Source organism: Suricata suricatta, chromosome 7, assembly GCF_006229205.1.
Source record: "Suricata suricatta isolate VVHF042 chromosome 7, meerkat_22Aug2017_6uvM2_HiC, whole genome shotgun sequence".
In the NCBI taxonomy this organism is placed as follows: domain Eukaryota; kingdom Metazoa; phylum Chordata; class Mammalia; order Carnivora; family Herpestidae; genus Suricata; species Suricata suricatta.
Genome location: NC_043706.1, coordinates 23959052 through 23973574, shown reverse-complemented (window position 1 = coordinate 23973574; position 14523 = coordinate 23959052). Strand labels below are relative to the sequence as shown.

Sequence of the window (14523 nt, the reverse complement as noted above, 5' to 3'; positions counted from 1 at the left end):
TAAGTCTGCAGAGTAGAATTATTGTCTGTAGGTGCCCAGGAGGGAGTCCAAACACAATAACTGTGATTAGGTGTTACATTGAAAGGCATCCCTTTCACAGTCTTCACCTCCTAACTAAGGACTTTTGGTGTGGTAAACTACAGCTTTCACAAAGTTCATGTTTTTGAAATTTAGAAGTAATAAGATCCTTATAGGGGAGTGATGAATGCACACTTACCTCTCCCTTCTCTGGCCCCATTTCTTCACGCTGTTCTGAGGTTTTCAGAGTTGGGGGTATGTTCACAACTTGAGGAATTCCTAACTTGTCTGCTAATAAAATGTTCTACACTTCTAAAAGATTACAATCCCATTAAAGTGTGTTAAGGACTTAGCTGTTCAGATTCTTCTTTTTCTTCTTTTTACATCTTAAAATAAAATCTTTCTTTCCAGACAAGCACATAAATAAGACATTCCATCATAGCGTGTTTTGTCTGACTTTACAATGTATTGGATATCTAATATAACTTGGGGTTAGAAGAGCTGAGTGATTACAGTGAAATCATTGAATTGTAGACTTGCCCAGTCAACTCCATAGTTAGTGTTTACTTCAGTTTTCTCTTTCTTAAATTTTGAAATATACCATTCATATCAAAGAATGTGTAAGAGCTGTAGAACTTAAAGGTAACTATGCAGTGAACGTCTGTTTAACCACCATAGAAGTTAATACGACCTTTGCCAGTATTTCGGAGCTCTTATTTTTAAAACTTCATTTTCTTTGAGTTAATGCTACTCTAGTAAGGTTTTCACATGGACTTCACTGAATGTTGTCTCTCCTTCCCAAGAAAGGAGGAAATAGACCTCAGAGACCACAGGGAGCTGTTTGTGAACGAAAATTCGAAACTTCTAGCCCAAGATTTCAACCATCTATGTGGTAGGAGTACCACAATCCTCGTGGGAGGATAGAAATTGTGTAGCCAAAGTGCAGTGCGCATAAGTATGGCTCTCCTGCTATCACTTACGGCATTTTAGCCAGCCCAAGAGTGAATCTCTAGCAGTGGAACTGGTATATTCTAATTTTAAAATTGTCCTGGGTTTTCTCTTCGTTTTAAACTGCATTGTTAAATGGCTGATGCAGTTTATACTTCTTTAAAAGCTTCACAAGGACTTTTCCATTTGAAGGTCCCTATCTTCCTAAGACCCCCAGATGAAGAGAATGGTTATGGATATGGCAGTTAAAAATAAGCATTTTCATTATTAGCTTAATTCTGTGGATATCATCTGTAATGGGCCAATCTGTAACACTGACCAGACTTCGATATCCCAGTAGAAAATGCCCAGGGGTATTTACTTAAAGTGTTATGTTTCTTTGGGGTGGGAACTATAGGCCAAGTTCAAGTCCCAACTCGGAATTTGTGTGTGTCTCTTTTGAAGGGGGGAAGGGACTCTGGAATATGAATTATCTTCACTTGTTAATCCTGAACATGCTTCTGACTCATGAGTGGCAGCAGCCATGGGAGCAGCTCCAGCCTTTCTCAGCAGATGTCACTGTTACTGTGTATGTTGAAGTATTTACAAAGGAAAAAAGAAACAAATGACTAATATAGAGTTCATATTTATCAGTTGTGCCAAATATATTTAACATTTTCTTGACTAATACCTTTTTTATATTTAGGGGATTTAGTATTTTTTTAGACTTGAAGTGATTGCTAAATTTGGGATGGTCTAGCAGCTTCCGGTGAAGAATGTTTTTATTCTGTTTTTGTCCAGATTTAATCTGAATCATCCTCTGCTTTCATTGCTATCCTAATTTTCTGGCAACTGAAAGTTAACCTCAGTTAATTGAAAGTTAGAATCTAAGTGTGATCCCTTCTTAATGAACGTCTTCATGTTCCTTTAAATAGTAACTTGACTTCATTCAGGTATTCTGGGGATTTTTAGAAGACGCTTTGCTTCAATGAGATTTTTGTTACCCCTCCCTTTTCTAAGTAGCATAGGTTACAATTAAATGTACTTGGTATTATTCCATATTTCCTCCCTGAAAAAAGTTCTTAACTAATTGTAATCAAATATTTGATAGCTCTTAATTTTTTATAATTAGGAAATTGAATTCTAAGATAATTAGAAAAGGAATTTTTAAATGGGTAACTTTCACTATTGGAAATAACTTCTCAAAGCCAATTGTTTTTATCTGATTATTTGTCTTAATTATTTCTGGCATGAATTAAACTTCCATGATAAAATGTTTTGCAGGTTAATGAATCAAAAACTATTTTAAAGCTCTGCGATTTTGGGTCGGCTTCACATGTTGCGGATAATGACATAACACCTTATCTTGTCAGTAGATTTTATCGTGCTCCTGAAATCAGTAAGTCCTTCAGCTGTTCTTTGACCTGGGCCATCATATGCAGTGGAAACAGCGTATTTAATGTCTAAGTACTGTTTTCCATCGCACTTCAGCAGCTGCTCGAGGTCATTCATGAGGAAGGGAACCGTAGCAAGTTCATCCTCCTCAGGTGGAATGGTGGTAGTTGTGACAGGAGTCTTGATCATGTCTGGCAAGAGTAGCAAAACAGTTCTGGAAAATCCTCGGCTTTAGAAGACTGCTCTTGATTACTCAAGGTCTGATTATCAAATTTATGGATTATATGGGACCTTTGTTTTTTCTCCTCCTGTTGCTTTGGTTGAGGCTGATTAGTACCTCCACCAAAGGTGAAATGAAAACAGAAATACATGCTTTCTTATGCACCCCCCTTCAGTTCCTTCCCCATTTTGTCATGTTTTAAGATTTTTTAATTTAAGAGTCTGTTAAGAATTAGTGGGGAAAAAACATGAAGCTAATGCCAAAGTGAGGCACTAAGATTGCAGTTATGGAGGCCGAACTAAATTAATCCCTTATTAATGAAAATAAGTTGTAGTTGATTGTTTTTATCTGCATGTATTAAAACTCCCATTTTGTTTTCAGTTATAGGTAAAAGCTATGACTATGGTATAGACATGTGGTCTGTAGGTTGTACCTTATATGAACTCTACACTGGAAAAATTTTGTTTCCTGGCAAAACCAATAACCATATGTTGAAGCTCGCCATGGATCTCAAAGGAAAGATGCCCAATAAGGTAGGACATTAGTGTAAGCTGTTTTGTTTTCAAGGCCTTAGCAGTGGTTTATTGTAGACCAGTGGGTTGCTGACACTTCCTCATAGCGGTTAGAACACAATTTCAGAAAGGCAGGCGTATGACTGCTGTGATTCCTTAGCTCTTTTTCATTTCTGCTGTTTACATTAGTGGTGCTGATCAACCAAGAGCTGTCAAATTAAGAGGACTCCATTTTCCTCTTCCCCTCTAATACCTCTCTTTGCTTTTCTTTACTCTGTTAAATTAAGCAGGAGGGTAGGGCCTAGAGTTTGGAGTAGAATTGGAACTGAGGAAAAGAGATTGCTGAGCATAAATTTGTTCAGCACCATACATGTGTAAATATGTGACTGTTTCATATCTTTGTTCTTCCCTTGTTCATTTATTGTCCTTTAATGATGGGCAGAGAAGCAGCCTCGGGAATATACTGTTTATTGATAACAGCATCAAACATGTTTGGAGGTGGAATGAAAAATGATGCAGGTCAGATTAGTTCCGATGTGAAGAAGGGCTCAGTTGTCAGAGAATGATGGGGGCCTGCTGGAAAAGGAACTGGGCGGCGTTTAGTTTATTCAGACTGGAAGCTATTTGGGAAAGCAAGTTACCAAGAAAACTCCCTTGAAATTGACATCTTTATAACCTGAAATTCACCCTTAATGCTTCAGCTACAATAATTGTTTCAGAAATGAAGCAGAAACTTGAGGTATTTATAAACCTGAGGGGCCATACCTTAGACTTTGATTTCGGCGTATTTGCTAAATTTCTGAGAGCTTACAGATTTTTTTCACATATAGGTCAGAAGCCACTGTGTTTTTCAGGTACTGTCCAAATTCTATTTTGTTGAACTTGGTTAGAAGTTACACAGATATTATCTATGTTGGTATTTGTTTTAATGAAGTTTGACCCATAGCCTCTTGGGACTGTTGGAACATAATTTGTGAAATGTCATTGGGTTTCTTAAACTGCCGAGAGAAAAAGGTCCAAACGTGTGATATTTTTTTTTTCTAAGCACAAATTATTTTGTCTTTGATCCTCAATTTTGAATATCCAAAGCACAATGTGACACTATAATTGGTACTGTAATAGAATTTCATGGTATTAAGTAGTTTTAGGCACAGCATTTCTGCGCTCTTTCACAGGTGCTAAACTCTCCAGAGCACGGAATCTAAGAGATTCCTAAATGAGGAGACAAACCTAGAGAGACTAAATTATTACTATTTGTGACTTGTTCTGTATTAAATTATTAGTAGGCCAGACTGTTCCATAATAGTTGAAAATCCAAGTTTTGTTTTGCTTTATTGCCAGATGATTCGGAAAGGCGTATTCAAAGACCAACATTTTGATCAAAACCTCAACTTCATGTATATAGAAGTTGATAAAGTAACGGAGAGGGTAAGTCTGTTTCAGCTGTGCTACATTAAATGATGATCTTACTGTGAACGAACGAACTGAATGCTGGGTGGACTAGGAGCTATGAAGATTTAAAAGACTAAAAATAATTCCTTTTTCGGTTGGCCAGTTCCCGAGTAAAACACAATCAGGTTATGGGAAAGAGGGACTTAAAAATGTTTGTCTAGTATAAAGAGTCTATTTCTAATATAGGTCATATTTAGGCCTTCTTCCTCTGTTCTTTGGGTCATTTTCGTTCTCTGGACTCCCGTTCCAGCTTCTGTCCTGCTTGCCAGAGTGACCTTTTGACAACGAACCTGATCGTGTTATTCTCCCTGCTTAACATCCCTCCTTTGGGCTTCCCCCTGGCAAACTCTGCCATCTTGGTTCCCACCCCTTCGCAGTCCTCTGGAAGCCCCACCAGACCACCCTCGGCAGTGCGCCTGCAGGCGGGCTGTGCCACCCCTCTGTGCCTTTGTTCACAGACCATCCTGACCTTGTGCCTCCTGTACTTCCTCATCCCCTAAAAATAATTTGTCCAACTTCAAGCCTCAGGGGACAAACACGTTCTATATGAGTCCCTTTAAAACCTCCAGATTAAAGTAAGCACTTCTTTATTTTTGCCCCATCATATCGGTTCCTAACTTCGTCAGAGCACTTAACTACAAACACGTTTTGGTATGGGCTTGTTTCCATGTCCGTCTGTTACTGCTTCAGGGTAGGGAAAAGTATAGTTCTAACTCACATGTTTACTGCTAATTGTTATTAAACTGTTTTTTGGATTTTCATAGACTTCCTTTCTTTTGACATTTTCTATCTTTTTACAAAGTTAAATTACAGTATATTTTTAAAAACTGTCATCACTAACTTAGGGTTGATTTTTTTTTTATTCCATATTTTTGAAAAAGATGTAGAGAATAGAGGAAGCGATGTTAAAGTCTTCCATGAGTAGATGATGAGTAGATGATAATACACATATTAGAAGTTTTGATAGACCAAGGAGTCTGATTTAAGTTACATATGTTTAGTAACTTATTTAGACATACACATTTTAAAAATTATTTTTAGGAGAAGGTTACTGTCATGAGCACCATTAATCCAACCAAGGACCTGTTGGCTGACTTGATTGGGTGCCAGCGACTTCCTGAAGACCAACGTAAAAAAGTACACCAGCTAAAGGACTTGTTGGACCAGATCCTGATGTTGGACCCAGCTAAACGAATTAGCATCAATCAGGCCCTACAGCATGCCTTCATCCAGGAAAAAATTTAAATGAGATGAAGAAGCTCCAAGGGTTTGAGTAATTAAATACAAAGACTGAAGAAATTTCACAGCAGTTTATTAATGTATATAAACTTATAAATATTTCTCCAGCAAATTTGAGGAAGCATGATATATTTGAATTAACACCAAGGGTGATATTTCTTTTAGAAATGTTAGTTAATCTGTTTTGTGTCTTACATGAAATTTCACTGTAGAACTGTTTTAATTGCCAAGACTGCACAGAATTACAGTGCAAATGTATATGGTTGCAGTTCACATAAAAGACAAAAGCATCTGTTATCAAATGAGTAGTAATACTGGGTGGTTGATTTATTTTTAGCAAACTTGGCTTCATATTGGTCTTCAGATAAAATGGCCAGCATAAATGCTGTTTATATTCACGTTTTCCTAGGTGTGTGTGTGCAGGCCACAGCAGCATGCCCTTGGTGTAGTCAGTGCCGAAGGGGGTCTGTTCCTTCTTGAGCCTGCCTGCAGGGATGGTCTCCTCTTTTAAAGCAGGTTGTGTACAACATTCAGTACACTGAAGGTAAGCTAACCCATCAACATCACTGGTGTTTTAAGATGTTATTTTATTGGAACAGTTGACAAATGAGGGATATTAGCTTTGTGGCAGAATTCCCTGCATGTGTGCTAACTGATCTCGTTTTCTTTTTTGGCATCGCGACTGTGGCATAGTTACAATTTCTGTTCTGTTCATCACATTTGAAATTTGAAGAGTGTGCGCTTGATGGATAGAGCGCCTTCAGTGTACTGTTTCTTATTAACTTTAATTTTTTAATCAACTTGCTATAGACTTTATATACATTTTGTTAAATACAGTTCGTAGTGACATAGAAACAATGCGTAGTTTTCATTTACTAATTACAAATGTTGAGGCCTAATTCTGAGAGTCCTCATATTTAAAAGTTAGATAACATAATGAAATTTTTAACTATTTGTATGTCATTTTGAAAGTGTACTGCTTTATGGTAAAAGTGTTTTTTCATTTGTTCATTGTTTTCATTATTTGTGATCATGTTGTCTTTCAATACAGGCATAAACCTTCCACTCTTGAACAAAGCAGCTGCTTTTTAAAAGCGGTAATTGCTTCTTTACCTTTTATTTCTTTTGTAAATGAAGCTTTTCTTTAAGAATGTGACTTTAAAGTGTTGTCTATTGCATAAAACAGTTGACACTCACTTATTGTAAAGTGAAGATTGTTCTACTGCATGTGAAGTGGACCATGCAGATTTCTGTATGTTCTCAGTATGCATCACTAGATAATAAAGTCTTTTGTGAACAAGGCATTTGTAGCCATTTTTAAAAGTTTTTGTCTTCAGTGCTGGTAAGTCAGGTAAACCATAAATAGTTAAAAGCAACCTTTCGTTTCTTCCTTTAAGTCTTTGAAAAAATTATTTGTTAAAGATGTAAAGCCTAGCCACAAGTTTATCATTTTATTAATAATCAGGATCCTAATTATTGCATCAAAAAAAATCCTGCAAATATTGTCAGCTTTCAGTGTAGTGAGATAATTCCTGTAGGTTATGGGGTGTAATTCAGGATTTAACTAATGTTTCTGCTATTTTCTCACTTTTCCTTCTGATGGTGCGGAAAGAAAAAAGGAAAACGGGGCACAGGCCATTCACCGCCTTCTCCAAGGGGTCTGATTTGCTGAGACACCAGCTCCACCTTCTTAAAAGGTTATTTCTGACAGCATGTGTAGATAAACATTTAGCCACGATTTAAAACAAAATCATGTAAATCAGCTTGGTTTTGCAACACAAAGGAATTCATATTTTTAAACCTGGCAGGGGAGCTTTTTCAGAAATGCATAGGAGTCTTTTTTCTTTTTGGGTGGTAAAAGTAATGCCTGTCTTCCTAAGCAGTGTGGAAAATAATCAGAATTTTGGGGTTTAAATAGTATTTTTAAATTGTAAATGGGATTTTTTTATTCACCCAGGCACCTAATTACAACAAGCATGCACGTTTTGGTGCATTCAAGAATGGAAAATCAGAATAGCAGCATTCTTCTGGTGGGTTTTGCTCCATTTAAAGACATGAAATGAACTACAGCCAGGAAGGTGATAGATGATATAATAAGCCAACTGTGAATCTACACCCCGTCTCTTCGTGGTTTAGACTTTACTAAAATAAACGCAAGGTGGTTTCCGTCTTCAGGGAGAGGGGAGCCTTTTACAAAAGGCTTCACAGGTGCAGCTTTGCTACCTTAACAGAATGGGTAGTGATTTTCCCACCATGATTTACTTTATTTTGGTGATAATATGCTGCATATTCGAGTCTTTTGTAGTTATTTTCACTAATTCAAAATAGTTAGCATTTTGATGCTTCTGGTGATTTTCATGGCTTCATTTTATAGAATTATTTAAGTAAGTTAACTTCCACTAGAGACAGTTCATCTTATGCCTTCAGAACTATTACCTATTCTTTAAAAAACAAAGTTGCTTGTTACTTGTTCTTTGTGTTTTAGGTGCAGTTCAGTGGAAGATGATGACAGCCAGAAGACATGAGCTAAGGTTTCTGTCCTATAAAAGATTAAAACAAACAAACAGAAAAGAATCCTCCATTTAATTTTTGTCTAATTTTTTAGTTTTCAGCCTTATAATTTGGGTTTCGTTAATGTTTGGCTCTTAGAGTAGTAGTGCAGTTGTGGTGTCCGTCTGTACCTGCTTGTTTGATTGTGCTTCCTGCCTCTCCCCTCTCCTCCCCTGCAATAAAAACAGTCATCATCGAGTGGTAGGAGAGACTCCTGAGTAGCGAGATTCCACGTAAACGTATGGCCATCAGAATTGGTCCCGAAGGGTTATTGGGAAACTTAGAAACCACCAAAATCGTGTACATCAAAGAGCAGTCTTTAGCCTCAGGTATCTAAGGTCCTTGGCACATTCAAAAGAATAGCAGCCAGTATTTTAAGAGCGCTGCTATTCACCTCTCTTAATCCTCTAGTGCCCAGCTTTCCTTTTAGTCTCTTTGTTTTTACAAGTGCTCCAGTCATGGTCTTAAAATAGACACAATATTTAGAGCCACCGTCAGTTTTTCTTCTTAAGGGAAATGAGGTCGATCTTGGTTCCCAAATTTAGCATTCCTAGATTTTTGTCTATTTGAAGGGAATGCTGTAAACATTCTTTATATACGTACACGATTTGATTAGAATTGATAATTTTGCTGACGCAGAAATTTGGAGCTTTGTAAGACCTCTGTTTGATTATGGTCATCTAGTGAATTATCTTTAACCTACATTCGTATTTCATAGTAGCTGTATAGTTTTCAAATCAGTTCATCTCTGATATAAGGTTTTTTATTTTAGTACAATTCACATTGTACTAAATCTGTATGTGTCAGATTTCAAGGCTCCTAAGTCTTAGGACACAACCCTTAAAAAGGTCCTACCTCTTTCTGTAGTGAGGGGGTAGGTGAGATCCAGAAAGCACATACATTGTAGAGCCCGTTCTCTAGGTGGACCTTATTCTCAGAGGTCTTAGAACTATCAGGTTGGAATATCCAGGTTTTGAAAGAAAGGAGCATCTTGTCATAAATTTTAAAGATCTTCCCAGTACTCACGGTCACCCTTAAGTCCTTATCTAGCGTCCTGTTTATTCAAACCCAGTGTATATATAACTCATTCTCCACTTCAAAAATAATCTTGTGATTTTAAAATACTGTAATTTCCCCCTTCTCCCCCCCCTGCCCCCCCAATTATGATAACCACCTTTTTTCTCTAAAACAAATACTCAGGGCATTTCTACAATACACAAAAAAATGTATATGTTTTATGGTATGTGATAGAGCAGAGAAGTGTAATGTTCTCAAATTTGTTTCATAGTTGCATCCCTCCTACTGTGCTTTACTTGTACATGATGATCATTTGGTAACTGGAGCTGGCTCGGTAGAAATAAAATCTCTGAAATGAAACGGGATTCACATACCTTCAAACGTAGGCCAGGCAGTTAAGGAATGCTCTTTTTAAATGTCGGAGCTAGGAAAGCAGTGGGTGTTGAAACAAGTCATTTCCTTTCTTTAGTTATAATGATATCAGTAGAAATTGGGCTTCATCAAGTGTTTCTTTCCTTGTAGTATCCTAGTTCAAGCAAATACTATTCAACACAAGTTTTATCATTCTACATGGAATGTCTTCCTTATGGAAATGTTCACTACAGATTCATTTGTGTTTTTTTTTTTTTTTTACATGTCAATAATGTACACTAAATTGACTTAAAATGTTTTCCAGTTATTTAGTAGATATCATCATGGCATCTTTAATTTTTTTTTTTTTCTCCTTCTGTATGTAGGGTAAGGGACTGTTCTGAAGAATCTTTCCATTTAGTGATCAAGATATGGAAGCTGGTCTCTGAAAATACTCAATGTGTATCCCAGTGACTCATGGTATCATTTGAATTGTAATTTGGCATTTTAAAGATAAGCAATGTTTCCACTTACTTGGAAAACTTAATAAAATATGCCTCTTGTTACCATATTGTTTCCTGATTTCTCCTTTGCTCAAGTTTAGTATTTTGTGTTTAGTTTTAAATTAAAACACCCATTTCCTACCTAAAGTTTCTTAGATGCTATTTCACTGATGTTCATAGATATGCCTTGGAAGGTATTCTGTCCTCCAATATGATTGGCAAATGCCAAATTAAATTAAAGTTTGCTATTTACAGGTTCTCAGACTTCTGATATGCATGGCGAATCCCAGTGAAGGGGAAGGTGTAGACAGGTTTACCCAAACCACTTGGCAGAATCTGCTCTTTCACAGGACCTGCCATTGGGAAACGGCCAAATTAGTACAATCTTCCTTACAGACATCAACGTACTTCCTAGCAGCACGACACACACCAGAGGGTGTCGGATTCCTGTTCTTGTTACACATATTTCTGGTTTGGTTTTCCTAATAATAGAAATATTGTAAGTAATGAGAGAACTCCCTCTTCTGCAATGATTTACGTCTGTTGGTTCATTGCAGATGGGGAAGGCTGGCAGATATACTGGACTCTATCCTTAGTCTATCCACTCATTTTCATTTAAGGAAATATCCTCAGCTTTAAAACAAAAACCATGTAAAATGCTTAAGAGGGACAGGGAGATTGGCTCTTTAACAACACACAGCAGGATCGAAGGATGGAAAACTGGCCAGTGTGTGGCTGTGTGAGTACACCCGACCTAGCTGGCGCTCCCTTCTCTCCGCGGTCGAGTCCTGGTTTGGGGAAGAAATGGTCCAAACGGCGGTGGCTCTGAATAGCGCCTTCTCCCCCTGCCCTGGCAGAGGCCCCAGTTGTTTTCTGCTTGGGCTAGCAGAGGGTTAATGACCACATGCTACCCCTCTAGTGACTGAGTCTGGAGATCTTTTATCAGAGAAGGTAGTATGCAGAGAGAGGGTGTTGGGTTTGGGAGGAGGTTGCTGCAGACTTTCAAGAGAAATAGGTGCTTTCTCTCATTGGTGGGACCCAAAGATCCAAGAAGGAGCTAAGAAACGGGGTCAGTACTAGAGAGCTAAACATGGGGAATTTATGAGCAAGCCACAAAGCCGAAATCAACTGAAATTTCCTGGACAGAATTAACATTCAATGTAAACTTGTCTGTTACAAACTGTCAGATGTTTCTTCAAAATTAGTGTTAGAAGTTGGCTTTCGCAGAGTTTGAAAAATCGCCAAATCTTTCGACTTTGTTGTTAACTACAGTGCCCCCACCCCTCCGTGGCCAGTTTTCCTCTTAGGGGTAAAATAGGGAATGTTTGGCTATCATTCTACAAGATGAACTTAAGATGGCTACATCTACTTCCTGTGTACATTACACCTCTTCCAGCCTCATTTTCAGGACCCCATTTAAACAAAATATTTCAGCAACTATTTTTACTAATGATCATGACATATTAAAATTAGTACTTTTGCCTCATATTTGAAATCTGCACTGCTGCAAATGCGGTTTTTACCTCGTTACACTGAAAGCAGTTAGGGACTGGAGCACCTGGGTGGCTCGGTCAGTTGCGCAATTGACTTCAGCTCAAGTCATGGTCTCAAGGGTTGTGAGGTCAAGCCCAACCCCCACTTTGGGCTCACTGTTGTCAGCACAGCGCCTGCTTTGGATCCTCTGTTTCCTCTGTCCCCCTCCCCTGCTGGTGCTCTCTCTCAAATAAACTAAAAAAAGTAATAAGCAATTTGGGACTAATTGAAAACTCTGATCCGTGTTTCAGTAGCTAGCTTCTTTTTTTAGGTCTAATGGCATCCTAAATAAAGTGGCCTGGTTGTGTTTGGAGTAAGAAGTTTGCCTGCCTCTAAGACCGGAAAGCTGAGCATTGTCTCCGCCCACCCCCTCGAAGCTCTCTCTTTTCCTGAACTGCTGACAGTGATCTTTTACCTCTCCCTCGAAAACAGCCCCTACCTCCTGTTGCCCATGTCCCATTCCCACTCCTTTCCTGATCTTACAACCAGGGGCAGTGTCTGCGTCACCCCATACAATGTCCCTGATGTCTGGCACATGCCTTGCAAGACGCAGGACATTCATAATCTTGAGTTGTTACTCCAGTGACCGTTAATTCAGTGCAGAGGTAGTTCATTCCATTCAGTGTGCCCTCCTGTGTCATTCCTATCTTCCCTCATCTAGTTTGTAATTTCCCAGGCACTTTACTCAATCCTCACATGATCATATGAGACAAAAGATAACTCTACCCACCTTACCAATTAGGAAAGTTGAAGAAGAACTGAAGTTAAGGAACCTGCCTGAAGTGTATGGCTGTTAAATGGCAGAGCCGGGTTCAAACTCAGTCGCCGTGGAGCCAGCACCTGTAACTGCTGTGTCACCGAACAGTCCTCAAGGCTGGGCAAAGTCCTTTTCTTAAATACTTTGAAGGGCATCTACATGCCAGGCAATGATTGTTCGGACAGTGGTGAACAGAACAGGCACGACCCTTTCCTGAAGCTTTCACAGATAAAAATTACATCATTACAACCCTAAAGGTGAAGGGATACAAATCCAAGCAAGTAAAGAAGGTAGAAATGAGAATGGATACAAGGGCTGGCAAGTAAGGCCAGGCTTAAGACTCAAGTCAGAACTGTAAGAATGAGATGGCGCGCCTGGGTGGCTCAGTCAGTTAAGCGGCCAACTTCAGCTCAAGTCATGATGTCACAGTTTGTGGGTTCAAGCCCCGCATCGGGCTCTGTGCTGACCACTCAGAGCCGGGAGCCTGTTTTGATTCTGTGTCTCCCTCTCTCTTACCCTGCCCTGCCCATGCTCTGTCTCTCTCTCTCTCTCTCTCTCTCAGAAATAAACAAAAAACAAAAAAAACTGTAAGAAAGAGTAGAGGTGAGGCACCTGGGCCTTTCAGTCGGTTGAGGATCCGACTCCGGTTCAGGTCATGATCTCATCCTCTGTGGGCTCAAGCCCGCATCAGGCTCTCTACTGACGGTTCAGAGCCTGCAGGCTGCTCCAGATTCTTTATCTCCCTCTGCCTCCCTCTGCCTCCCTCTGCCCCTCCTCTTATCACACTCTTTCTCTCATAACATTAAAAAAAAAATTTTTTTAAATAATGAGAGTAAGTGTGGTTGAGAGGAGAAACAAGAAAGATCATTGCAAACTGGAACAGAGTGAAAGCAGGAGTCCATTTTTGTATTCTATCAAAGGCATGTTCTACCACTTTGGATAATGACACCAGCTGTGTGGGATTTAGGCAAGAGTCTGTTCTATGACCAGGGATCCTGAACAGTTAACTTTCTGTTGCTGTGTTGATACAGTTCCAGAAAATTCTTGGAAATTCATCTAAAAACCAAGCATACCCTTTTTGACCTCTGTTTCTAAGCAAACTCCTTGAGCCTTATTCTTTGACTACAAATAATACAGCGGAAACTGAAGCTGCAGCTGCTGTCTTCAGCAGGTATTTGAATTGTCCTGAAAATTCACCTCCCCGTCTGGATCTCAGATGTTATTTCATCTTACTGGCGGGAGATGCTACACAAAAAAGTAATTATCAACTGCCTTGGCAGGGGGTTGAGAGCAGGGACAGGCCTTTTACTTCTTGTTTTCCTTTGCATAACTTTTAAAGTTTTAATCCTGTGTTACTTTTTTAAATGTTTAAGATAAGTCTAATTACATGAAATAGAAGTTGGTGTTTTGATTTTTTTACTTTGCTTTTCTGTTTGGAGTGTCATTGTAACTACTGTATTGTAATTGATGGAAAATAATTGCATATGTTAAAAAAATAGTGTTATATTAAAAAATATATATAGCATGTGGATACTGAACAAACCTGAAGTCCTGTTAATTAAAAGAAAGGATAGGATATTTATGGAATGGCTAACAATTTCTGTCACTGTACATTTACACTAGAATAAAACTAAAGAATGTAAAACATAGTAGCCTGCATATCTGTAAGGCACTAAAGAAGTGCAAAAAGAGCTTTGAATTGGTTTCTATGATAATATTGTTGATGGTAAGATTAGTACATCAGGCAACTGGGGTTTTTGTGGTGGCGAAAAAAGGGAAACAGGTGTAAGACCACTGAGGTTATGTAATAACCTTGTAGGAATGAATTTGAATGGGAATTACAGTTACAGGGGTGAACTCATGATGGTTTAATCTTAAAAAATACAGATGTTTTAACTCTGTTCACTGAAAAAGTCTAGAAATAAAGACAATTCAATAGTAATAAACATACTTAGTGCTCAAAAAAAAAAAACTCATTTGAACTCACCTATCAACTGAAAACCAAAGTACATGATCCCCCCCAAAGGAACCAACCCTGCGCTATGAATT

The 14523-nt window shown here is 38.5% G+C and overlaps 1 protein-coding gene across 12 annotated transcripts in view; it reads left to right on the top strand.

Moving 5' to 3' along the window:
• Positions 1-10250, top strand: part of PRPF4B (pre-mRNA processing factor 4B) — a 37758-nt gene extending 27508 nt beyond the window's left edge. The window contains exons 12-19 of one of the 12 annotated variants that reach the window (XR_003910500.1): positions 2230-2344; positions 2942-3093; positions 4414-4500; positions 5566-6860; positions 7376-7460; positions 7721-7793; positions 8249-8294; positions 10068-10250. Coding sequence is in view for 2 of the 12 variants with exons in the window: in XM_029943721.1 (XP_029799581.1) it covers positions 2230-2344; positions 2942-3093; positions 4414-4500; positions 5566-5769 (558 nt within the window). In the remaining 10 variants the exon portion in view is untranslated. Of the gene's footprint in view, positions 1-821; positions 1535-2229; positions 2345-2436; positions 2599-2941; positions 3094-4413; positions 4501-5565; positions 7066-7375; positions 7461-7720 lie in introns of those variants that run through there. The other 11 variants (XR_003910501.1, XR_003910498.1, XR_003910496.1 and 8 more) reach the window with 11 other exon arrangements.
• Positions 10251-14523: the final 4273 nt, after the last annotated feature.